Here is a 25,186-nt window from a genome sequence, read left to right on the forward strand (position 1 = left end):
CAAGAACATCTTTGGAGAAGGCCATCAAGGTGTGAATAAGTTACTTTATCTTTGGGGATCTCTTTTGGGAGCAAAGCCCCAGTTGCCTTCTAAACCCCCAGTGAGCTGATAAGCAATCTGTAGCAAAAGCAACATTTGGGAGGGGGCTGAAGTCTTTCCAGAGAAGCAGAAAATTATCTTGGAGTGCCCCAAATTGTAGAAAAAATTCTTATTAAAATCATTTTGGGTGCTGTCTATTAGCACCTCCATGGGGACAATTTTCTGACTTGCTGCCAGCTCGCACATACCTTTCCTTTGAAAAGTACATTCCTTCCCTTTTGAAAATTATCCTGCAGACTTTTGTATCTGTGTTTTTTGTCTTCTGCTCTTTCAACAGAAAATAATGATTGTAGCTGAGGAAGTACAACTTACAAAACATTTTCCTATCTCATCCTATGGGAACACTGTGTCAATCTGACTAAAAATTTATGAGAGAGCAGTTTACCTGGCTAAATAACTCTGTGCGTCCATAAGTGATTTGAAAATTGCCCTTCTCTTCTTAAAGGGGCAGGTTAGCTTGTCCAGTTAAAAGCCTATTCTTGGTGACTCTACATTCACTTTCTGAAGGTCAGCTTCAATTGGAACTAAATATGCAAATAAAATCAGCCTTGGGGATATGAGCACTAACATGAAATGCAAATGCTTATTAAGAAGTCGTATTGCCGGAAGCTCGTTATGTTTTGAGGCTTGTCCTGTATATTTTTATCTCCTTAGGAGTCGATCCCGATGACACGTACAATGAAACGCCTTACGAGAAGGGGTATTGCTTTGTATCCTATCTCGCCCACCTTGTAGGAGATCAGAATAAATTTGATGCTTTCCTGCAGGTACAATTTTTTTTTTTTTTTTTTTTTGGGGGGGGGAAGGGGAGAGGTTGCCTTTTTAGCCATAATTTCAGAACTACTGTTTTATGATTTTCTGATGGTTTCTTTCCTGGAAGTCAGGAATTTTGCAAATTGATCCCTGTTTATTAGAGTCTAAATGGGCTTAATCTTTGTTTTCAAGTCTGATCTGCCAAATTGGTTGATTTTCCATTGGAGGCCTTGTGAGTTGCTGGCATATGAGAATGTGGATGTGGTAACAACGATTAGCCTATCTGGGTTGAAAAAAGGTTTTGACAATTCCTGGAGGAAAGGTCCATTGTCTGCAGTTGAAATAGACGTGGGAAAGCCACTGCTTGCCCTGGGATCGTTGACAAGGAATGTTGCTCCTATTTGGGTTTCTGCCAGGTACTTGTGACCTGGATTGGTCACTGTTCGAAACAAGACACTGGACTAGATGGACCATTAATCTGACCTAGTGCGGCTATTCTTATGAGAAACTTTGAGTGCACTCTAAAAATTCTTGTAGTTTGTAACATAGTAACATAGTAGATGACGGCAGATAAAGACCCGAATGGTCCATCCAGTCTGCCCAATCTGATTCAATTTAAATTATTTTTATTTTTTATATTTTTTCTTCTTAGCTATTTCTAGCTAACGCCTTGATTTTCTTGTTTTCAGTGACATTTTGGGCACTTTTTTCAGTTTCTCACATCATGTGTCAGGCCCACACAATGAACACAGAAATCAGATGTGCCTGTTTCACTGTGTTTTTCACAAGCTGGACATCTTTAAAGCCCAGTTTCTTCTCTATAACGATTACCATGTTAGTTAACTTGAGCTCCATTTTGATGCTGAAAGTTACATAAGAACATAAGAATTGCCGCCGCTGGGTCAGACCAGTGGTCCGTCGTGCCCAGCGACTGCTCATGCGGCGGCCCCCAGGTCAATGACCAGTGCTCTAAATGAGTCCAGCCTCACCTGCGTACGTTCCAGTTGAGCGGGAACTTGTCCAACTTTGTCTTGAAATCGCTGTGACGGAAAAGAAACTAACTCGGTGGGACTGCAGCGAGAGAACGCCACAGCGAGCTCAAGCATTTTCCAGAGGGTTCTGAGCTGTGGGACAGGAGCCTGGCTTGGTTCCGTCGCCTATCTGCGGTGGTTGTGAGCTTGCTCATCCATGAAGAAAACCTATACTGTAACTGAATGTGATTCACCTAGAACTACTACTGAAAATGTGAACGCTAAATCCATAAATTCCATGTCTCCAAAGCGGTGTCAGGTCAAAAGCGCGCCGGGACAATTGAGCGCAGCCCGCGCCGCTCTAAATTACTGTTTTTAGTGCTCGGGCGGGGGGGAACCCCCCCCACTTTATTTAATAGACATCGCGCCGCGTTGTGGGGGGTTGTGACCCCCCACATTTTACTGAAAACTTCACTTTTTCCCTGTTTTTAGGGAAAAAGTTCAGTTTACAGTAAAATGTGGAGGGTTACAACCCTCCAAACCCCCCATAACGCCGGCGCGATGTCTATTAAGTAAACTGGGGGGAGTTCCCCAACAAAAACCCCCGTCGGAACCCCTAAAAACTGTAATTTAGAGCGGCGCGGCGGCACGCGCTGCGCTTAATTATCAGCACGCACTTTTGTCTTTCGCGCCGTTGTCTATGAACCCTCCAAAGCCACATCTTTCCTATGACCGAGAGCTAGCAGGTCATCATCTCACGTTGACCTGACGGCGCCCCTCGTCATGATTGCCAAATATGCCTTATAATGCAATTTTAATTATTACAGCAAAACATGCAAACACGTTGCCTCTTTAACTTTCAAGGTTAAAAACTTGTGAAAAGCTGTGAAATATACGATTTCAGCCTACCATGTTAATTCCATCGCAGACTAACCATTCTTTTGGTAAAAACCTTTTTTAAAAGTAAAACCCTTCCATTACAGGCTTATGTGAACCAATTTAAGTTTCAAAGTATAATGGCAGAAGATATGCTGGAATTTTACTTGGATTATTTCACGGAACTGAAGAAGGAAGGTGTGGAAAAGAAACCAGGTTAGTGTTCTGCTTAATGTCTTACCGGAAATTTGGAATCCCCAGGTACTGATGATCAGATAGCATTAAGAAAAGATAAGGTCAAGGCGTCTAATTTTCTAAAATTCATTTGACAGTACACTTCTCCCTCGTTTTTCGCGGGGGATAGGGGCAGAGCCGGATTGCGAATGGTGAAAAACCGTGATTATCTGGCTCTGACCCGCCTCCTTTCCGCCTTCCCCTGGCATCCTGGCCTTACCTGGTGGTCTAGCTGGTTTTTGGGGCAGAAGCGATCTTCCTACGCTCCTGCCCCATGCAGATAGCCATTAAGAAATGGCTATGGGGAATTTCCGTTGTTTCTCGAGAAACTACGGGAACTCCCCACAGCCATTTCCTAATGGCTAATTCTGCACAGGGCAGGAGCGTAGGAAGATCGCTCCTGCCCCGAAAACCAGCTAGATCACCAGGTAAGGCTGGGATGCCGGGGGGAAGACAAAAATATGGGGGGGGGGTTCCCTCCTCCCCCCCCCCAAAAAAAAATTGCGATTATGTGAAATTGCGATTAGGGAAACCGCGAATGGGGAGGGAGAAGTGTAGGTGCTGCCAGAATCACTGGCAACAACCATCCTCTCTGTGCCTTTTTGGGCTTCTAGTTGAAACAGCCTGTCATGGGCTAGGATACTGTGACCAGGATATTTTGGGCCTCTTTTATAAAGCCACGTGGCAACAGCCCCGAAGCCCATAGAGCAGGGGTGTTAAAAGTCCCTCCTCGAGGGCTGCAATCCAGTCGGGTTTTCAGGATTTCCCCAATGAATATGCCATGAGATCTGTTTGCATGCACTGCTTTCATTGTATGCTAATAGCTCTCATACATATTCATGGAGGAATTCCTGAAAACCTGACTGGATTGCGGCCCTCGAGGAGAGACTTTGACGCTCCTGCCATAGAGATTTAAAGGGCTTCAGGGCTGTTGCCACGCAGCGGCCACTAGCGTGGCTTTGTAAAAGAGGCCCTTTATGTTTGCCAGCCTTGTAGGAGAAAGGCAGTCACCCTCCTGTACCTGTTATTTTCTCAAATTAACAATCAAAGAGCCTTCCCACCATCTCATTCAATTTCTTTGTGCTGCTAGAGGGTGGAACTTATGGTCACATTATTGCATCACACCTCTAGATAATCTTCTGTTTCATATGAGGGGTGCAAGAGCCCCCTGAGGGCTCTGTTGGCAAGGAAAATCACTTGCATGTGTGGTGGACCTGCCTGAGAATAGTACCCCTCTGGAGACTGGTGTGCACATAGATCAGAGGGAGACTGGCAGGTCACTGTTACCCCCTCGTCTTTGTTTGTTGGGGTATTAGCATCTTTGAGGGTTGTGAATCTGCCCATAGAAGACTGAGTGCATACAGCAAGATATATAATTGCTACGTTCTGAAAGAAAACATCTAAATTGTGTTGGATTGCCATTCTATCTTTTCTTGACTTAACTCTTTCATTTTTTGTTTTCTGTCCTGTCAGATTTTGACTTATTTTTCCTCCATCTCTGTTTAATTAGACTGCAAACTGCCTAGAAGGCCCTCCCAAATTAACAGTATAGCAAATTATAAATAAACCAAATTTTCCCCTTTTGAGTTTCATTTTCATATGACAAAACCTAGGACAAGTATTGCAAGACATGAAGAGTGTGTGTAATAGGCATTAACACATGAGAACCTGTTATGAGTGCAAGAGAGAGATTGCTATGTAGAAATCCTCGTGGGTGGCGATAATGTCTTGTATACGTTGTAAATGGAAGATGTGTGTTGCCCGTCAAGTTAAGTAATAGTTTAAAAAAATCTTTCCCACGTTCCTGTTTTTTTTGAGCTTGCTTATCCATCCTGTATCGGTGTTAAAAGTAAAAAGAAAAATCTGGCACCTGATTGGGTAAAAATATTAGAAATAAGAATTGTGATCTCTTAAATCAAGTATCTTGAGTTCATAGAAAAAACGAACATCTTGCATCCAAACCAAACAGGTTTTAGACAATATCACTCTACGGAACATTCTTTGATTGGCATGTCCACGTCCATACTTTGCTTCTTGGACCATCATACATCTGTCCTTTTGATCTCTATCGATCTCTCATCGGCGTTTGACACAATTGACCACAACCTTCTTATAGACAGATTACAGTCGATAGGTATTACAGATCAGGTTCTTCTTTGGTTTAAATCCTACTTTGAAAATCATTCTTCCGAAAGTTTTTCAGAAACATACGGTATTCCAAAAGGGTCCATTCTTTCACCACTTTTGTTCAATATTTTTCTTGCACCGCTTATGACTCTCTGCCAAGCCATTGGCTTTACGGTATTCGCTTACGCAGATACATCCACTTGATCCTACTAACTCTCTTGAAACAATAGCAATCAGTGTTAAACTTGAGAAGATTCACCAGTGGCTCGATGCTAATAGATTAGCTCGTAATGTTAACAAAACAAACGTTATGTTCTTTCCCTGGTAAGACAGTTCTAAACTTGTTTTTCCAATCTCTATTAAGAGTACCACTTTACAGTTGATAAGTAACATCAAGATTTTAGGGGTTATCTTTGATGATAAACTAACCTATCACATTAGTAGTATTGTTAAATCCACTTTTTATAGACTTCGTCAAATCCGTTCAGAATCTAAATTTCTATGTCCAAAATCTCTTAACATTCTAATTCACTCTTTGGTTATCTCAAATATTGATTATTGCAATGCCCTATTCAAGGGAATAGCCCCAAATGAAATTAGACGTCTACAGATCATTCAAAATGCTTCAATAAAACTAAGAATGGAAGCTAAGAAATTTGATCACGTCACTCCCCTTCTTAAGAAAGCGCACTGGCTCCCAGTTGCGCATCGTATACAGTATAAACTACCGTATTTTCACGGTCCCACCCTTTCTCTGACGTCAGAGAAAGGGCAGGACCGCCGGAAGAGGAAGCAGCAGGACAACAGTAGGAGCTTCTCCATGATGGGGGGGAGGTGGGGAGGCTGTGGGGGTGCGAGCGGTCCTTCGGGGTGGGGGTGCGAGTGCGAGTTGAGCGGTCCTTCGGGGTGCGGGTGTGAGTTGAGCGGTCCTTCGGGGTGGGGGTGCGAGCGGTCCTGCGGGGAGGTGAATCGGACTTCGGGGGGGGGCATCAGGCTTTCAGGGTGGGGACAGGACTTCAAGGGGGAGAGGAGAGGAGAGTCGGGGTGGGCAAAAGGAGAGTCGGGGCGGCCAGAGGAGAGTCGGGGCAGGCGAAAGGAGAGTCAGGGCGGCCAGAGGAGAGTCGGGGCGGGCGAAAGGAGAGTCGGGCGGCGACGGGAGAGTTGGGGCGGCATGCGCGGTATACGGGTGTGCGCGGTATATAAAAATTTCTTTACATAAATTACAGTTTCCCGCGCGCTATATCCGTGTGCGCGTTTTACACGGGTGCGCGGTATATGAGTGAAAATTTGGTAAGCCTACTTACCTTTAAGTCTCTGTTATATAAAACTCCGGCTTTCATCTAGAAATCATTGATTCCCTCTACACCAACCAGATTACTGAGGTCTATTGATCAACATTTATTAGTTATCCCTTCACTTAAAATTATTAATACACGGCGGCATTTTATTTTTTTCTGTTACAGCTCCGCAAACATGGAACTCCCTCCCTATTTCCTTAAGAGAAGAAAACAAACAACTTAGATAAATTTAAGAGCAAACTGAAAAGCTTTCTTTTCAAGGATGCTTTTGATACCTAAAAAAGCTTGATTGAGAGTTTCATTTCATCTTCATAACCTTTTTAAGGTTCACTGTTTGTTCCCTCCCTATTGTTTTTTTTTACCATAATTGTCTTCTTTTCTACTAGCGATATGTATTTCTTACTTATCCTCTCCTCTCGTTTTAACATATTTGTACTGTTAGTTCTTATCATGTTACGTATGTTTAGTCTGTTTGTTTTGCTGCCCTCTTAATTGTATATAATTTTAATGATTTGTTCATCGCTTAGAAATTTGAGTAAGCGATCAATCAGATATATAATAAACTTGAAACTTGATCATTTTTGGGGGGGTCCCCTTCTATTCTTATTGTACATAGGGATATCCTGATTTTATTTACTAATAGAGGAACATGCTGTACAGACGGAAATATTTAATGGCATAATTCTATGTGTCTGTATGTTTATATAAATCAGGATAACCTGAGATGGAACGGTTTTCTTCTGCAGGCTTTGAATTTGACAGATGGCTGAATACACCCGGGTGGCCCCCATATCTTCCTGACCTTTCTCCTGGAGACTTCCTCATGGAGCCAGCTGACGAACTGGCTGAACTCTGGGCAGCGGGCAGCCTGAATATGGAGGCAATCAAAACTATTGACATCTCTACATGGAGAACCTACCAACTGGTCTATTTCCTTGATAGAGTCCTGGTGAAATCACCTTTAGCTGAGGGTATGCTGCTAATTAATAATGTTTTTCTCTCTTTCCTAACTTTCCTCAGAAAGAAAGCCAGGCTCTATTGTACTGCACTGGGACTGAAATTGGTCATTCTGGATGGGCTTTTACAATCTTTATCTGCTGTCGTATTCTGTTTCTGTATTTTCATGTGCGGCTCAATCACTGCTTTGCTCATTAGCATTATGGCACTTGACAAATCAGACTGCTTACTGACTCATCTACCACGATTTCAGTTCTCATAATTTTTTTAAATAAAACTTGATCTACTATTCTTCTAGTAATGAATCAGTGGGTTACAGAAAGGGAGCCCAAAGAGGCCTCAACGACGAGACATTAGAGGCTCAACAGCAAAGGAGTTGTGAGGATGAGCTGTTGATAATTCAGCCATGGGTGTAAAGTTCAAAGTTCACTTTATTGATGGTAGCACTGCGAAGATTCGAAGGCTGGTAGTTCTATCGCATAAATAGAACATTCGATACAGGTCAAATTCACTTTGGACACCAGATAATTTCCTGCTCGCGTCTAAATTTGACCTGTATTGAATGCTCTTTATGTTGCCCGTGATAAAAAAAAAAAAAATGGTAGGTGGAAGTGAAAGATACACATAGAAGGGCTACTGCTGGACAGGGGGAGCAGGGAAGGGGTGCTGCTGGACATTGGGGAGGTAAAAGGAAGGGAGAAGGGCTGCTGCTGGACAGGGGGAGCAGGGAAGGGGTGCTGCTGGACAGTGGAGAGGTAAAAGGAAGGGAGAAGGGCTGCTGCTGGTCAGGGGGAGCAGGAAAGGGGTGCTGCTGGACAGGGGGGAGGTAAAAGTAAGGGAGAAGGGCTGCTGCTGGACAGGGGGAGCAGGGAAGGGGTGCTGCTGGACAGTGGAGAGGTAAAAAGAAGGGAGAAGGGCTGCTGCTGGACAGGGGGAGCAGGGAAGGGGTGCTGCTGGACAGGGGGGAGGTAAAAGGAAGGGAGAAGGGCTACTGCTGGACAGGAGGAGCAGGCAAGGGGTGGTGGTGGATAGCCGAGGAGAGAGACAGACAGACGGACAGTGGCCAAGGAGAGAGACAGAAAGAAAGACAGACAGAAAGCGGCCATGGAGAGAGAAAGAAAGAAAGAGAGACAGACACATCTGTTCTAGCATCCATTAATGTAACGGGCTTAAAGACTAGTATTACCATAATTTGCATATACGCCTTACAATCATTTTCATTTTAAGCTATATTGGTTTCCTTGTTTTTATTTTTCTTTGTATGTATGTATCATTGCATTTACATATGTATATTTTATATTTGTCCATAGGTATTAGTGTTTTCAATGCTGTTTATTTTTTTATTATATTTTTCAGCATAGGGCCTCGCATTACAAGGGGGTCTCATCATTATTTTTATTTTGCATTACTTAATACCTAATAAAAATGCTTGCATGTAATACACTTCTCCCTCCACATTCGCTGTGATAGGGGATTAACAGAACTGCAAATACAGAAAAACCGTGAATAACTTTTTCATTTGTCATGCGCGGTTTTCTATTAAAAACCATCGTGAATATGGTGAAACCGTGAATTACATGGGAGGCCTGGCCTGTTCCAGAAGGAGAGGCAAAACACGGTGAAGAAAGTGCTGGGAATCGGCGATTTTCTCTGTAAACACTTGGAATCAGCGATTTCTCTATGCAAGCTGATGTAATTTGGGGGGAGGAGCCAGCAAGCTAAAAACTGTGAATAATAGAAACCGCGATTGCTGAAGCCGCGAATACAGAGGGAGAAGTGTATAGCATTTTATGCAAACTCTTTCAGAAACATGGAAAACTAACTTCCTGCTCAATTAAGGGGATTCTCTTGCCTCTTAGGGGCCACAAAACCCATAAATTGGCCCTGTCAGTACCCAATACTCGCTCTCATTTAGGGTCTTGCTTTATGTTAAAGGAAGCGTAAAGAAGATGAGCAGCATGTATCCAAAGATATCGAAAGCCAGCAATGCTGAGCTGAAACTCCGTTGGTGTCAGCTGGTCATAAAAAACAACTACGAGACGGACTTTTCCACCGTGAAGGACTTCCTTCTTAGCCAGGTTTGTACTTGCTGCAGTGGCCCAGCGCACTTTGCGGTGCAAGGAGAGTCACTTGCATGGGTTGGAATGGAAGCGGCAGGGTTGGTTTTGAAGATGTGCTGTAGATACCCCTGCTTTGGAGGGACATATTGTACCATATTACTACTGCTATTATTTCTATAGCGCTACCAGACGCACGCAATGCTGTACAGAGTTACAAAGAGTAAGAAACTGTCCCTGCTCAAAAAAGCTTCCAATCTAAACAGGCAAACAGGATGTCATGGATACAGTTAAGGGGAACGGTTAATCTGTTGGCTGGGTTGGAGGGCAGAGGGGAGAACAGGACAATCAAGCCATTGTGATATCACTGATGAGGTTGGCTCTTATTGGTGGAATGAGGCGTTATGATATCACAATCTCAGCTCAGCTTCCCAAAGACAAACAGGATGTCATGGATACAGTTAAGGGGAACGGTTAATCTGTTGGCTGGGTTGGAGGGCAGAGGGGAGAACAGGACAATCAAGCCATTGTGATATCACTGATGAGGTTGGCTCTTATTGGTGGAATGAGGCGTTATGATATCACAATCTCAGCTCAGCTTCCCAAAGACAAACAGGATGTCATGGATACAGTTAAGGGGAACGGTTAATCTGTTGGCTGGGTTGGAGGGCAGAGGGGAGAACAGGACAATCAAGCCATTGTGATATCACTGATGAGGTTGGCTCTTATTGGTGGAATGAGGCGTTATGATATCACAATCTCAGCTCAGCTTCCCAAAGACAAACAGGATGTCATGGACACAGTTAAGGAGAATGGTTAATTTGTTGGCTGGGTTGGAGGACAGAGGGGAGAACAGGACAATCAAGCCATTGTGATATCACTGATGAGGTTGGCTCTTATTGGTGGAATGAGGCGTTATGATATCACAATCTCAGCTCAGCTTCCCAAAGACAAACAGGATGTCATGGATACAGTTAAGGAGAATGGTTAATTTGTTGGCTGGGTTGGAGGGCAGAGGGGAGAACAGGACAATCAAGCCATTGTGATATCACTGATGAGGTTGGCTCTTATTGGTGGAATGAGGCGTTATGATATCACAATCTCAGCTCAGCTTCCCAAAGACAAACAGGATGTCATGGATACAGTTAAGGGGAAGGGTTAATCTGCTGACTGGGTTGGAGGGCAGAGGGGAGAACAGGACAATCAAGCCATTGTGACATCACTGATGAGGTTGGCTCTTATTGGTGGAATGAGGCATTATGATATCACAATCTCAGCTCAGCTTCCCAAAGACAAACAGGATGTCATGGATACAGTTAAGGGGAAGGGTTAATCTGCTGACTGGGTTGGAGGGCAGAGGGGAGAACAGGACAAGCAAGCCATTGTGACATCACTGATGAGGTTGGCTCTTATGTTTTTTGTTTCTCTCCGGTGTGTTACAATCATAGCAGCATTGGGAGATTTTTCCAACACCAGAGGAAAGAGTGTCTCTAATTGGTTTGGTTTGTGAATATCTTTTTGGTGGTTCTATATCATTTTTAGATATTCAGCTTGTATATATTTATTTTTGTCAATGAGGATATACTGTACCATTTCCAGAAATAGGTCAAAGTGGTTTAGCTACAAACAAATGGAAAGAGCACCAAGAGAAATAGGACAGATAACCTCATTCATTTTGAGGGTAATAAAAGTTTAGCCCTATTCTATCTCTAATTAGTTGACTTTGTTTTATATATTTGAAGTGGTTTCTGAATGTTATTTATGAATGAATTTGGGAGCCTTTTTGAGTAACCATTTAGGGTTGAATTGGGTGGAATGATGAGAACATTAAATGATGAGAACATTAAAATAAAAATACAAACATTAATACATTAACATATGCAAAAAGCAAAAGAATTGTTTTTTATTATATTGCCTTTCCAATTGATTATGTCACTTTTACTTTCAATCGGACTGAATTTTTGCTCTGTATTGGGCCCCCTTGTGGGGACAGAAAGGAAGTATTAGAATCCTACCACAGAAATAGCCAGCAGAAATGGAATCACTTCGGACAAAATGTGACGAGAAATTCAAGGTGAAAGGTTATATAACCTAAAGAAAAATATCTCTTACGGTGTGACTGAAAGCTCTCGGTACCAGATCGAGTTCCGGGAGCAGGAGGAAACTGCAAGCTCAACCCTGACCCCCTCCACCACCAAATTCCCCATGTGTGTGCAATCAGGACAAATGCTGGTCCACACTTGGTTTTGCCATTCTGGAGATTTTCTGGCGATGTCTACAAAAGTTCAGAGTTGGCACTCGTACATGTAATACTGCGGCTGCTGTTCTTTGGTGTTGCAATCAGATCTTTGCATGGGAAGGAAGGCAGTATCCATTTGTCAAAATAACCCGGAGCTTAGTAATAGAATAGCTTGCAACTTATGTTGGGTAATAGAGAGTATTGCCATGTGGGAAGTACATGTGTCCACTTATACATATGCCAAAAACAATGTTGCTGCTATACCATCGATACACTCGTATAACAGTTGTTTAGATCGTCACCATCATACCAAAGGTTGGCTATTGGTATTAGAGAATGACACGGTGACAAAATTCATCACCGTTCCTGTCCCCGCGGATAACCGCGGGAAATAATCCCATGTGATTTTCTAGTGTCTATTTCAACCTCGGTCCTTCTACACCAGCATTCTTCAAAGCAAAGCTTGCGGGTCATTGGTTGTGGCCATTGATACTCTGATTCTTATGGGAGCCAAGGATAATGAAGCCATTGTGACATCACTGATGTGATTGGCTCTTAGGCACTGGTGGAATGAGGCATTATGACATCACAATATCTGCTCTGGATACCAGAGACTGTCATTCTTTAGTGTATATCTCAACCTCAGTCCTTCTACACCAGCATTCTTCAAAGCAAAGCTTGCGGGTCAGTGGTTCTGGCCATTCATACTCTGATTCTTCCCTCTCTCCTTAAAGAATGACATGAAGATGGTGTCCCGCGGTTATCCACGGGGACGGGAACAGTGATGAATTTTGTCACCGTGTCATTCTCTAATTGGTATCTCATCTCCTTCCTACTATGTCTTCATTATTAATGCTTTATTCTAGCAAATGTTTAGTTTTTTTCTAATTATTAGCACGTATACATATGACGCCTGTTAAAGCCCCACACAAAGGGCTAGATGTACTAAAGTCAGCGATCGTCGCTAAACCTGTTTTCACCGCTTTTTGTTTCCCCCAGAAATTTGTAATTTTATTGTTTTGTACATCGCTTAGAATTTTGAATAAGTGATTAATCAAATTTATAATAAACTTGAAACTTGGTTCCTTTTACCGACCCGATTCACAAAACGGCCCACTGGCATGTTTTTCCCCTCGATTGCCCATTTTCTGATCCGGCCATGCAAATTAGCTAAAACCCCATGCAAAGTAGCCAAGCGATTGATGCACTAGCATCGCTTGGTTATTCCCCCCCCCCAAAAAAAAAAAAAGGGGGTTTTAGCGATCAGAAAAACCAACAGCTTCCTGTCTATCTTTGTTACTGACAGATCTGCCTGGTTTTGGGTGTTTTTTCATTTTTTTTCAATTACGTGAAAAAAAGTCCTCCACCGTCGATGAGGCCCTCCCTCACGACCCCCAACAAACACGACATGAGAGAAAATTAAGCAGCAGGGATGCCCACTCCCTCCTGCCACGCAGAACACCCCCGTGCCATGGCCACCTCCCTGCACCAGGTACCCCTGAGCCACTGTTCCCCACTCCCCAAAACTCCCAGAAAATGGCAGGAGGGATACCCACTGCCTCCTGCCACACAGACCACCCCCCCCCCCAAACTCCAAAAAAAAAATGGCAGGAGGGATGCCCACTCCCTCTTGCCATCAGACGCCCCACCCCTGAATCTCTCCTATACCTTTTTAAAAAGTTGGATGCAATAAGCCCACTCTGAGAGGTTCCTGCTTCATGCCCACCAGTCCTTAATGACGGGCCTTCCCCTCCCCAGTGCATCATGTGATGCACAGGGAGGGGCCAAAGACACTAATTGGTTCAGTCGTCTAAGGCCCCTACTCTCTATCGAATGATTACTACCTCATAGTATACTGATGACTTTATATTCTGTTGTTGTAACCGCTAGTGTAGTGTGGAAAGGCATATTGCCCCAGGCGCCATCTTTGCGGGGGGTGGGGAGGGGCGCGCGCCTGTGCCGGTTCCTCTCTGCCTCCCCACATACCTCTTTAAATGTTTGCTGGCACAAGCAACATCTTCCACTTGCAGCTTGAGCTGGTGTTGGCTCCCTTCTGACGTCACTTCCTGTTTGCAGGACCCAGGACATGTCGTCAAAAGGGAGCAGACGCTAGCGCAAGCCGCAAGTAGAAGATGCTTCTTGCACCGACAAAACATTTCATGAGGTATGCGGTGGGCAGGGGGCACCCAAGCAGCGAGGAAGAGTGGGGGGTACGCATGGCATGGCCACTGCCCCGGGTGCCAACCTCCGCTACGCCATTGGTAGTAACTCTTAAATGTAATGTAAACTTCTTGATTTGTAAGTTGCCTTGAACCTAAATAGGCATAGAGCGACCCAGAAACTGAAGATTAGATCAGGTAACAAACCTGTTATCTGTACACATTGTGTTTTGTTTTTTTTATGCAGGGGAAACAAAAGTACACAGTTCCAGTCTATCGTGCCTTGTGGGGCGGTAGTGAAGCAGCCAAAACCCTGGCAATGGAAACCTTTGCAAAAGCTGAACCCCAGCTGCATTTTAATGTGCAGAAATGTGTGAAGAAGATCCTGACTTCGAAGGCTGCCACGGCTTAAAAAACGTCAGGGAGAAGCAGGGTCCAGTAGCGATCGGATATCAACTTTTATTTTCACTTCCTCAGAATGAATTCACGGTGGGCATCTTGAACAGAATATCAATCAAATCATTTTTTTCTGACCTTTGATTTCTTTATCATTAAAGAATATAACGTTGATCTTTTTATTTTTGTTTAAGGTAACAAAATATGTCTCGGTTCAGAGACCTGCGATTTGATTACTGTATATGTTCTATGCAATAAACCAGCTTCTTCTTAACTTGTGTTGGTGTTTGCTCGGTGGCTAGTTGAATGGTAAATTTGTCTAGGACCTCTTCCAGTGACTAGGAGTGAATTGTTTTTTTTGGGGGGGGGAATTCAAGCTAAAAGTATAGTAAATAAGTCTGTTTACAGACACAGCTGGATTCAGGTAATGCATGCATGGCATGCAGGTGTTGCAGCTGACATACGTTGTAGGGATGTTTTACTTAAATACTATTTACAGTAATGACATTTATTTGGATACAGATGTGTTCAGCTACATAGTTTTCAAACTAATAATAATAACAACTTTATTTTTGTATACCGCAGTACCAGAATAGTTCAGAGCGGTTTACATGACAAGAGACTGTACATCTACAGCGAAATTTACAAATAAGTCAATCAATCAATATAACTTAGCGAGTCGGGAGCAGGCAAGAAGGAGATAGAGAGGTTATAAACAAGTCAATCGGCGTGGCTTAGGAAGTCGGGTGCAGGTAGGGAGAAGGCAGGAAGGTGGGAGGTACAAGGCATAGTTAAAAGTAGAGTTACAAGGAGGGCGGGAGTCAGAGATATTTGTCAAAGAGATAAGTTTTGATTGACTTCCTGAAAGTTTGGTAGGAGGGAGAATTAGAAATGAGAGTGGACAGACATTTGTTCCATTTGCATGCCAACTAATGTGTGTGTCATGGTTCTATAGAGAATGACATGGGGACAGATTTATCTCCATCCCCGCAGGAACTCAATATTCCCTTCCCGTCCCTGTGAGTTTTGTTGCTGTCTCTGTCCCTGCCCCATTCCTGTAAGCTCTGCCTTAACCGCACAAGCCTCAAACTCATGATTTTAATGTGTTTGAGGCTTGTGCAGATGAAGACGGAGCTTGCAGGGATGGGACGGGAAAATGAGTTCCCGCGGGGACGGGCAAAAATGTGTCCCCGTGCCATTCTCTACTACTGATGTGTATTGAAAGGATTCTGTAAAATTGTTATCTAATAGCTGGGTAGGTTGAGAATGAATGGGTGAAGTAGAGTAGCGGACACTTGGCATGCATGAAATAAGGGGCCGGGCAGAGGCAAGGAAAATGTGATGTTGCCTTTCTTCAGATGGTAAAAGAACAATAAAAATGGGGATTTACTAATTCCATACAAAATCTCGCTTACACATGCACAGTTAGTTGGTTTTCAACACTTGCTTTCAATGGCTTACATGTAATTAAATAAGGCTTGTTTTATCCAACCAGTTCTTAGGCCCTGGGACAGCGGTCTCCAATATGTGGCTACCAAAGTCCTCCATTGTGGCCCTCAAACAGTTGGCTGAAGTCTAATCTAATCTTCCATTTGTAAGTCACACAAACGTATACAAGCTCAAGGCGACAGATCAAAGAGGGAAGACGGCTCGGAGAGCAAGGGGAGGGGCCTAGGAGGAGGGGATGATATACAGAAGCAGGAAGTTAGTTGTCAAAGAGGTGAGTCTTCAGGTGTTTCCCGAATGCGGAATAATTTGTCTCCCTCCTGATTGTTTCTGGGAGGCCATTCCAGGTTTTTACCCCCAGACAAGTTAGCATAGAGTGGAAGATTTGTTTGTAGTGGAGGTATATTTTGTGTGGTAAATGTGTTCATTTCAGCCTTGCCTACTTGATTCTGGTAACTGCAAACTTATCTCTTAAGTGTGTTTATTCAGGAGTCTCATTTAAGTGTTTGCTACTGTTGACAGTCCAAAATAAAGTGAGCTTTTAAAATATTTCCTTGACATGTTGTAGAATCAATATTAGTATTAATATTTAATGTTTAATATCCAGTCTGAACAAGAAGATCAAGGCAGTTTACCAAATTAGTAGTATATTTAAGCATGAACTCTTTTGGCGGTCTTCAAAATTTTTCCGTATTCACACTGTGGTCTTTTACGTTAAAATGGTTGGAGAATGCTGCCCTGGGATATCTCTTTCACTTGGAGGGTTGGGGTGGGGGGGAACATTCGTTATAGTCCATAGTAAGGTAGCAAGATCTGCTAGGAATTTTGTCTTTTCTTTCCAGGTCCCTGTTTAATGTGTTTTGTATTGTGGCTTGTTTATATTATGTATTTTTCTGTAATTGTAAATCTGAGAACTGAGTTTCCTGATCAGCAACAAATTTCCTTACTAATTAGAAAAGTTATGAACTTTGACTCTAGCTGAGAATGAAACGGATACTCCTTCATGTATTTGTCATAAGAACAGGGAAGACCAGTTTGGGAAGTCTAGTTCCAGGAAAGTCCCCATACACATTCTCTAATCTCTGTATAACCGTGCACAAACAGCACTGTCGGCTGTATTATCAAAAAACTATTCCTACCAATTAGAGAATGACATGGTGGTTGTTACCCGTGGCTAGCCACAGGTAACCTGCCGAAACGGTGACAAAAAAAAAGGTCACCGCGAGTACAGGGACAAGGCCATTCACCGCCCCGCTGGGAAATGGGGAAGAGAGAGTGAGGAGAAGACACTGGAAGGGAAATGGGGAAGAGAGAGTGGGGAGAAGACACTGGAAGGGAAATGGGGAAGAGAGAGTGGGGAGAAGACGCTGGAAGGGAAATGGAGAAGACAAGAGTGGGCAGAAGACAGAGATGCCAGACTATGGGGGGAGTGGAGGGAAGAAGATGGGTGCCAGACCAATTGGGGGTGGGGGTGAAGGGAGAGGCACAGTAACAGAGCAAATGGAAGATGCTGAGAGAAGACAGACAGTGGATGGAAGGAATTAAATGAGAAGATGAGGAAAGCAGAAACCAGACAGCAAAGGTAGAAAAAAAAATTCTATTTATTTCCTTCCTTTTTTTTTTTGCTTAAGGATAAGGTAGTATATTAGTTATGTTGATAAAAATTTATAAACAAAGCCCTGCCAGCTGAACATCTCTTTCTCTAGTTCAGCAGCCAGAACTTTGATTTATAAGGAAGGAATAAGTTAAATATTGCATGTATGGATGCTGCGGGGATGGGGCGCTGAAGGGGACAGGGATGGGACAGTGAAGGGGATGGCGGGGACGGGGCGGTGAAGGGGATGACGGGGACGGGGCGGTGAAGGGGATGGAGGTCTGGGGACGGGGCATTGACGTCCCAACTTTGAGATGACAATGCCAGCATCTATTAGACTTGGAACTATCTAATTTCTGTAATCGAACAGGGGTCCAAAATGCTCTATGTAATAAGAAAAACCATGTTTGTCTCATAAATGCGTTCCAAACTCCGGAATCCCGGGTAACTTGGTCCTAATAGCGGGAGGTAGAGAATTCCACAAGAAAGAAGGAACAAAAAAAGAAAGCACAGTGTCTGGTAGATTCCAGTTTTGCATGCTTTGGGTCAAGTATGACTAGGCAATGGTCATCTTTCGAGAGCAGGCTAGGAAATATGAGATTGTAAGAGATGATAAATAGAGAAGACCACCCATCGTAACAGCTTGAAAAGTAAGTGTAAGGGGTTATTTTAGATCAAAATCTCGCAACAAATTCAAATGTTTCTATATGTTGTGGAAACTACGGACTATTAGACTATATGTAGATGTTTCTTCTTTTAGACTGTTGGTACAGTCATTCATTCTAAGTATTTTGGATTACTGTAATATAGTTTACTTAACGAGTTATCAGAAAAATCTTCATAGACTTCGCCTCATCCAAAACACGGCAGTCCGATTCATTTTCAATTTGAAAAAAATCAGATCACGTCGCACCTTATTACCAAAGACCACATCGGGTTACCAGTCGAGGCCAGAGTCGGACTTAAGTTTGGTTGTATATGCTAGAAAGTCTTACATGGTTTAGCGCCTGACTATCTTGTGGATCATTTTTTTATTCATTAATTCACAACGCCCAAGACGTAATTGTAATTTGTTTGCTTTTCCATCGGTAAAGGGTTGTTTATACAAGAGCTGTTTTCAACGACTCCTATCTTTTCAGGCAGCTTCTTGTGATAAAGAGTTTATAGATCTGTTAGCTCTGTCTCTTAGCAGCAGTTTAGGAAATTATTGAAAACCTACTTATTTAAGAAACTTTTGTCATTTCTAGGCCATCTGTTTTTATTGTCACTGTTTCAGTTTTCTTTTAGAAATTGCTTAGAGCTCCTAAGGTAATGCAGTGCACTTCCCCCTCCGTATTCGCGGGGGTTAGAGGCAGAGCCGGCTCGCGAATATGGAAAAACCACGAATAATATTTGGGCCGATTCTGCCCTTATCCCCCGCTATTTTTAGCCCTGTAAGCCCCCCCTTAAGCCTTACCTGGTGGTCTAGTGGGTTTTCAGGCAGGAGCGATCTTCCCACGCAGATCGCTCACAGGAAATGGCTGCCTTGAGCTCCCGTAGTCTCTCGAGCCATTTCCTGTGAGTGATCTGCATGGGGCAGGAGCGTGGGAAGATCGCTCCTGCCTGAAAACCCGCTAGACCGCCAGGTAAGGCTTAAGGGGGGTGGGGGGCTTACAGGGCTAAAAATAGCCCGAAAAATGAAATATTTTTTTTCTGGTCAAAAATCGCTAATAACCAAATCCGTAGATACGGAATTGGCGAATACGGAGGGGATAGTGTATATAAATAAAATTTTATGTTATGTTATGTTTTAAAGATTAAGGGCTCAAGAGGAGGCGGTAGCGGCTAGCGCGCGCAGCATTTTAGCGTGCGCTGTTCCGTGCGTTAAGGTCCTAACGCGCCTTCGTAAGTGCTGTTCTCCTGGAAGACGGTGGAGCCTTTGGAGTAAAGGAGAGACATAGTAACATACCCCCTATTCTGCGAAACCGCGCTAGCGTTTTTTTAGCGCAAAGAGCTATGCTGAATGGCCCGATGAGCGTCGGGAGCAGCACGGGCCATTCAGCGTGGCTCTCTGCGCTAAAAACCGCTAGCGCGGTTTCGTAGAAGAGGGGGATAGTAAATAACAGCAGATAAAGTCCGCCCAATAGTCACACTCATTATACAGTCATGGTTAAATCGTCTTTTTTCTTTGATATTTCTGGGACATAGACTGTAGGATTCCACCCGGTACTGTCTTTAGGTTCCAATTACCGGAGTTGTTGTCAAAGATCATTCCAGCCTATCCTAACCATCTTGTCATTTGCGGGATACCGTAAAAGTCTGCCCAGCACTACACACTCCCAGGGGAGTGTGTGGTGCAGTGGTTAAAAGCTACAGCCTCAGCACCCTGGGGCTGTGGGTTCAAACCCACGCTGCTCCTTGTGACCCTGGGCAAGTCACTTAATCCCCCCCCCCCCATTGCCCCAGGTACATTAGGGAGATTGTGAGCCCGCCGGGACAGACAGGGAGAAATGCTTGAGTACCTGAATAAATTCATGTAAACCGTTCGGAGCTCCCTTGGGAGAATGGTATAGAAAATTAGAGCGGTATAGAAAATTGTCCTCGCATCCCAAATTACAGGAGTTTTCTGTTGAAGCCCAGCCCATCCTAAACCAAATTGCCATATACGGGACACAGACCATGCAAGTTTGCCCAGTACTGGCCTTAGTTGTTCAGTTTATACTTTTCTATCTAGAGATCCTCTATGTTCATCCCACACTTTTTTGAATTTTTGTCACCGATTTCCCTCGGGAGGGCATTCCAGGCATCCACCACCCTCTCTGTGAAAAGGAATTTTCTAACATTACAGTCTGTACTTTGAAGGGATTGTAAGTTTTTAGGCGATAAGTTGGACAAAACAGCATTTCTTTTAGATGAGAACATGGACAACTCTAACTATATTGCAGTAGTCTAGTTTGGTCATAAAGAAAGAACGAGGGAATGAAAAGTAGAGTGATCGAAGTAACTGAACGCAATTGGAGAAGGATGTAGAAAAAAAAAATTATAGTTCTTTTCTTTGTTATTTTTAGATTGTAAACCACTATGCTCTGTTTCTATACAGTTAATAGCAGTGTGGGAATCATCATCGACTCTACACTGTCCTTCAACGATCACCTCAACTCCTTAGTAAAAAAAATGCTTTTTCAACCTTCACATGCTAAGGAAAGTCAGATCCTGCTTCCACCAACAACACTTCGCTGTCCTCGTTCAATCCATTATTCTATCTAGACTGGATTACTGCAACTCCATCTACTTAAGCCTAACAAAGAAAAGTCTTCTCAGACTCCAGCGGATTCAGAACACCGCGGCTAAATTAATTTTCGCAAAAAGCAAATTCGACCACGTCTCCCCGCTTCTGTCTAAGCTTCACTGGCTCCCAGTTCTCCTCAGGGTTCACTACAAATGCGCCTGCCTAACCTTCAAGTCTCTACACGGCATCCTTCCTCCCCTGTTTCCACTATCTTGGCTCTCCTCGAATCCTAACTCCACCAGATCCACTCAAAAATTCATACTATCATTCCCCTCTTTAAAAGGGCATATCCCATACAGGAAAACTTGGAACATCCCTCCTCTTCAAGTTCACTGAGCTGTGGAACAGCTTATCTGCCCCTCTTCGGAGTGCGACCTCCCTCCAACGCTTCAGAAAACATTTGAAAACTTGGCTTTTCTCTAAAATGTAACCACTCCCTCCCTCTCCTCTTTACTTAGTCCCCTCTTTCTTTCCTTTTTACCAAGCCCTTCTTCTTCCCATTGGAGTTCCTTTCTTTAGTAATTCCTGTAAACCGTGTCGAGCTCTACTTCTGTGGAGATGATGCGGTATATAAACTTAAGGTTTAGTTTAGTTTAGTTTAGAACAGTGTGAGCGAAGGAGAAGCAAGGGGGAGAGAAGGAGAAGCGAGAAAGAGAGAAGGAGAGGCAGGGGAGAGACAAGGAAGCAGGAGCAGGTGAAAATACTGTCGGGGCAGCGGCGAGAGTAGCTCCGCCCACCCCCACCGCGTCATCGAAGATCGACCGGGCTCCTCCATAACAGGAGTCGAGTCAGCGGCAGAGAACAGTGTGAGCGAAGGAGAAGCAAGGGGGAGAGAAGGAGAAGCGAGAAAGAGAGAAGGAGAGGCAGGGGAGAGACAAGGAAGCAGGAGCAGGTGAAAATACTGTCGGGGCAGCGGCGAGAGTAGCTCCGCCCACCCCCACCGCGTCATCGAAGATCGACCGGGCTCCTCCATAACAGGAGTCGAGTCAGCGGCAGAGAACAGTGTGAGCGAAGGAGAAGCAAGGGGGAGAGAAGGAGAAGCGAGAAAGAGAGAAGGAGAGGCAGGGGAGAGACAAGGAAGCAGGAGCAGGTGAAAATACTGTCGGGGAAGCGGCGAGAGTAGCTCCGCCCACCCCCACCGCGTCATCGAAGATCGACCGGGCTCCTCCATAACAGGAGTCGAGTCAGCGGCAGAGAACAGTGTGAGCGAAGGAGAAGCAAGGGGGAGAGAAGGAGAAGCGAGAAAGAGAGAAGGAGAGGCAGGGGAGAGACAAGGAAGCAGGAGCAGGTGAAAATACTGTCGGGGCAGCGGCGAGAGTAGCTCCGCCCACCCCCACCGCGTCATCGAAGATCGACCGGGCTCCTCCATAACAGGAGTCGAGTCAGCGGCAGAGAACAGTGTGAGCGAAGGAGAAGCAAGGGGGAGAGAAGGAGAAGCGAGAAAGAGAGAAGGAGAGGCAGGGGAGAGACAAGGAAGCAGGAGCAGGTGAAAATACTGTCGGGGCAGCGGCGAGAGTAGCTCCGCCCACCCCCACCGCGTCATCGAAGATCGACCGGGCTCCTCCATAACAGGAGTCGAGTCAGCGGCAGAGAACAGTGTGAGCGAAGGAGAAGCAAGGGGGAGAGAAGGAGAAGCGAGAAAGAGAGAAGGAGAGGCAGGGGAGAGACAAGGAAGCAGGAGCAGGTGAAAATACTGTCGGGGCAGCGGCGAGAGTAGCTCCGCCCACCCCCACCGCGTCATCGAAGATCGACCGGGCTCCTCCATAACAGGAGTCGAGTCAGCGGCAGAGAACAGTGTGAGCGAAGGAGAAGCAAGGGGGAGAGAAGGAGAAGCGAGAAAGAGAGAAGGAGAGGCAGGGGAGAGACAAGGAAGCAGGAGCAGGTGAAAATACTGTCGGGGCAGCGGCGAGAGTAGCTCCGCCCACCCCCACCGCGTCATCGAAGATCGACCGGGCTCCTCCATAACAGGAGTCGAGTCAGCGGCAGAGAACAGTGTGAGCGAAGGAGAAGCAAGGGGGAGAGAAGGAGAAGCGAGAAAGAGAGAAGGAGAGGCAGGGGAGAGACAAGGAAGCAGGAGCAGGTGAAAATACTGTCGGGGCAGCGGCGAGAGTAGCTCCGCCCACCCCCACCGCGTCATCGAAGATCGACCGGGCTCCTCCATAACAGGAGTCGAGTCAGCGGCAGAGAACAGTGTGAGCGAAGGAGAAGCAAGGGGGAGAGAAGGAGAAGCGAGAAAGAGAGAAGGAGAGGCAGGGGAGAGACAAGGAAGCAGGAGCAGGTGAAAATACTGTCGGGGCAGCGGCGAGAGTAGCTCCGCCCACCCCCACCGCGTCATCGAAGATCGACCGGGCTCCTCCATAACAGGAGTCGAGTCAGCGGCAGAGAACAGTGTGAGCGAAGGAGAAGCAAGGGGGAGAGAAGGAGAAGCGAGAAAGAGAGAAGGAGAGGCAGGGGAGAGACAAGGAAGCAGGAGCAGGTGAAAATACTGTCGGGGCAGCGGCGAGAGTAGCTCCGCCCACCCCCACCGCGTCATCGAAGATCGACCGGGCTCCTCCATAACAGGAGTCGAGTCAGCGGCAGAGAACAGTGTGAGCGAAGGAGAAGCAAGGGGGAGAGAAGGAGAAGCGAGAAAGAGAGAAGGAGAGGCAGGGGAGAGACAAGGAAGCAGGAGCAGGTGAAAATACTGTCGGGGCAGCGGCGAGAGTAGCTCCGCCCACCCCCACCGCGTCATCGAAGATCGACCGGGCTCCTCCATAACAGGAGTCGAGTCAACGGCGCACAGCCGTTCGGCGCGCGGCGAAGGCGAGCGGCAAAGGCGCTCGCCTTAGCGAGCGCCTTTGCGAAGGGCCTCAAGAAGGGCCAAGTCTTTCACACAAGGTTACTGAGGAGGCATCAAGCAGGCAGAGAGAGAGAGTGGACTCCAGCAGTAGGCAGAGAGAGCAAGAGAAGACACCAGCAACAAGTAGAGAAAGAGAGACAGAGGACACCAGCAGCAGGCAGAGAGAGAGAGGACACCAGCAACAGGTAGAGAGAGAGAGAGGACACCAATGGAAGCAGAGGGAAACCAGAAGATGAGCTTTCCAGTGTTCTGCACGGACTGTCATATGTATGACTACCTCCCCTCGGGGAGACAGTCATATGTATGCGGTCGGTGTCAGGAGCTGAAAAGCTTGAAGAAGGAAGTCAAGAGACTGGAGGACAAGATACAGGAACTAGAAGGACTTTACACCATGGAGGACCCAATCAAGACAGCTGAAGTCTTCACGAGAGAGAGACACATTGAGGAGGAAGTCAGGGAACTAGAGAAATTCATTGAGGAAGCATACAGGAAGAGGGTGGAAGAGAACGAACTTCGTATGAAAGAAGAAGTCACCCCGACACCAACATGGAAGGGGGAGCAAGAAGCAGGTGACCACATAGAAGACACCCACAGAAGAATACCGCACGAGGGGGAAGAATTGGCTAGTCGATGCCCAGAAGAAGAGAGAGTGAAGCACGCTGAGGACATTGACCTGAGACCGAAAAGAAAATTGAAGAAGGGAAAGTCAACGATCCTGGTGGGAGACTCGATACTGAGGCATGTGGACAGCCACATAGCAGGTGGGAGAGAGGATCGACTGGTGACCTGTCTCCCAGGAGCGAGAACCAAGGACATCGTGGACAAAATTGGGATGATCCTGGATGGAGCGGAGACGGAAGAGACCGCAGTAATGATCCACATTGGGACGAATGATGTCAGCAGGAGAGACTACAGAAGAGGCACGCTGATAGAACAGTTCAAGATTCTGGGAAGGAAGCTGAAGATGAGGGCCCAGAAGATAGTATTCTCAGAGATCCTACCGGTACCGAGGGCAGATGTGAAAAGGCAGGAAGAACTACAATCAATAAATGCGTGGATGAGGAGATGGTGTGAGGAAGAAGGATTCCTTTTCGTAAGAAACTGGACAACGTTCTGGGGCAAGAGCAAGCTCTACAGGAGAGATGGACTACACCTGAGCACGGCGGGAACAAGACTTCTAGCAAATAACGTCAAGAGAGGAATAGAACAGGCTTTAAACTAAGAGAAAGGGGAAAGCCGACAGTCGACCTAGCGTCGATGATTCGGAAGAAGGTATCCCGTGAAGATACTGAGGGGAAAAAAGACAGGGAAGAAACAAGAGACAAATTACAGGAGTCAACTAACCCAGAAGAGGAGGTTAGAAAGATTGTAGCAAAAGAGAAGACACCAAAGACTGAAGCACAGGGAAAAGAAATGAAGACAACAAAATGCCAGGATCTAAACTGCTTATATACTAATGCAAGGAGTTTAAGTAACAAAATAGGGGAACTAGAAGCCATGGCCAATGCAGAGGACATAGACATCATTGGAATCTCTGAAACGTGGTGGAATGAGGAAAACAAATGGGATACAGCACTGCCGGGGTACAAGCTCTATCGCCGGGATAGGTCAGGTCAGAAAGGAGGAGGAATAGCCCTATACGTAAAAGAAAGCATACAATCGACAAGAATGGACACAGCGGAGATGATCAACAAACTGGAATCGCTATGGGTTAAAATACCGGGTAGGAAAGGGCATGAAATAAAGATGGGCCTATACTATCGTCCACCCGGGCAAACCGGAGATAGCGATAAAGAAATGGATGCCGAGATGAAGCGAGAATGCAAAAGCGGTTACACAGTTGTTATGGGAGACTTCAACTATCCTGGGATAG

General features: G+C 45.3%; 1 protein-coding gene across 2 annotated transcripts in view; it reads left to right on the forward strand.

Moving 5' to 3' along the window:
- Positions 1-14,440, forward strand: part of RNPEP (arginyl aminopeptidase) — a 36,401-nt gene extending 21,961 nt beyond the window's left edge. For both annotated transcript variants that reach the window (XM_033919227.1, XM_033919226.1), the window contains exons 7-11: positions 754-866; positions 2,807-2,915; positions 7,105-7,329; positions 9,251-9,393; positions 14,018-14,440. In XM_033919227.1, the coding sequence (XP_033775118.1) occupies positions 754-866; positions 2,807-2,915; positions 7,105-7,329; positions 9,251-9,393; positions 14,018-14,182 (755 nt within the window). In that variant the 3' untranslated portion in view covers positions 14,183-14,440. The remainder of the gene's footprint in view (positions 1-753; positions 867-2,806; positions 2,916-7,104; positions 7,330-9,250; positions 9,394-14,017) is intronic.
- The last annotated feature ends 10,746 nt before the right edge of the window (positions 14,441-25,186 follow it).

Source organism: Geotrypetes seraphini, chromosome 13, assembly GCF_902459505.1.
Source record: "Geotrypetes seraphini chromosome 13, aGeoSer1.1, whole genome shotgun sequence".
NCBI lineage: Eukaryota > Metazoa > Chordata > Amphibia > Gymnophiona > Dermophiidae > Geotrypetes > Geotrypetes seraphini.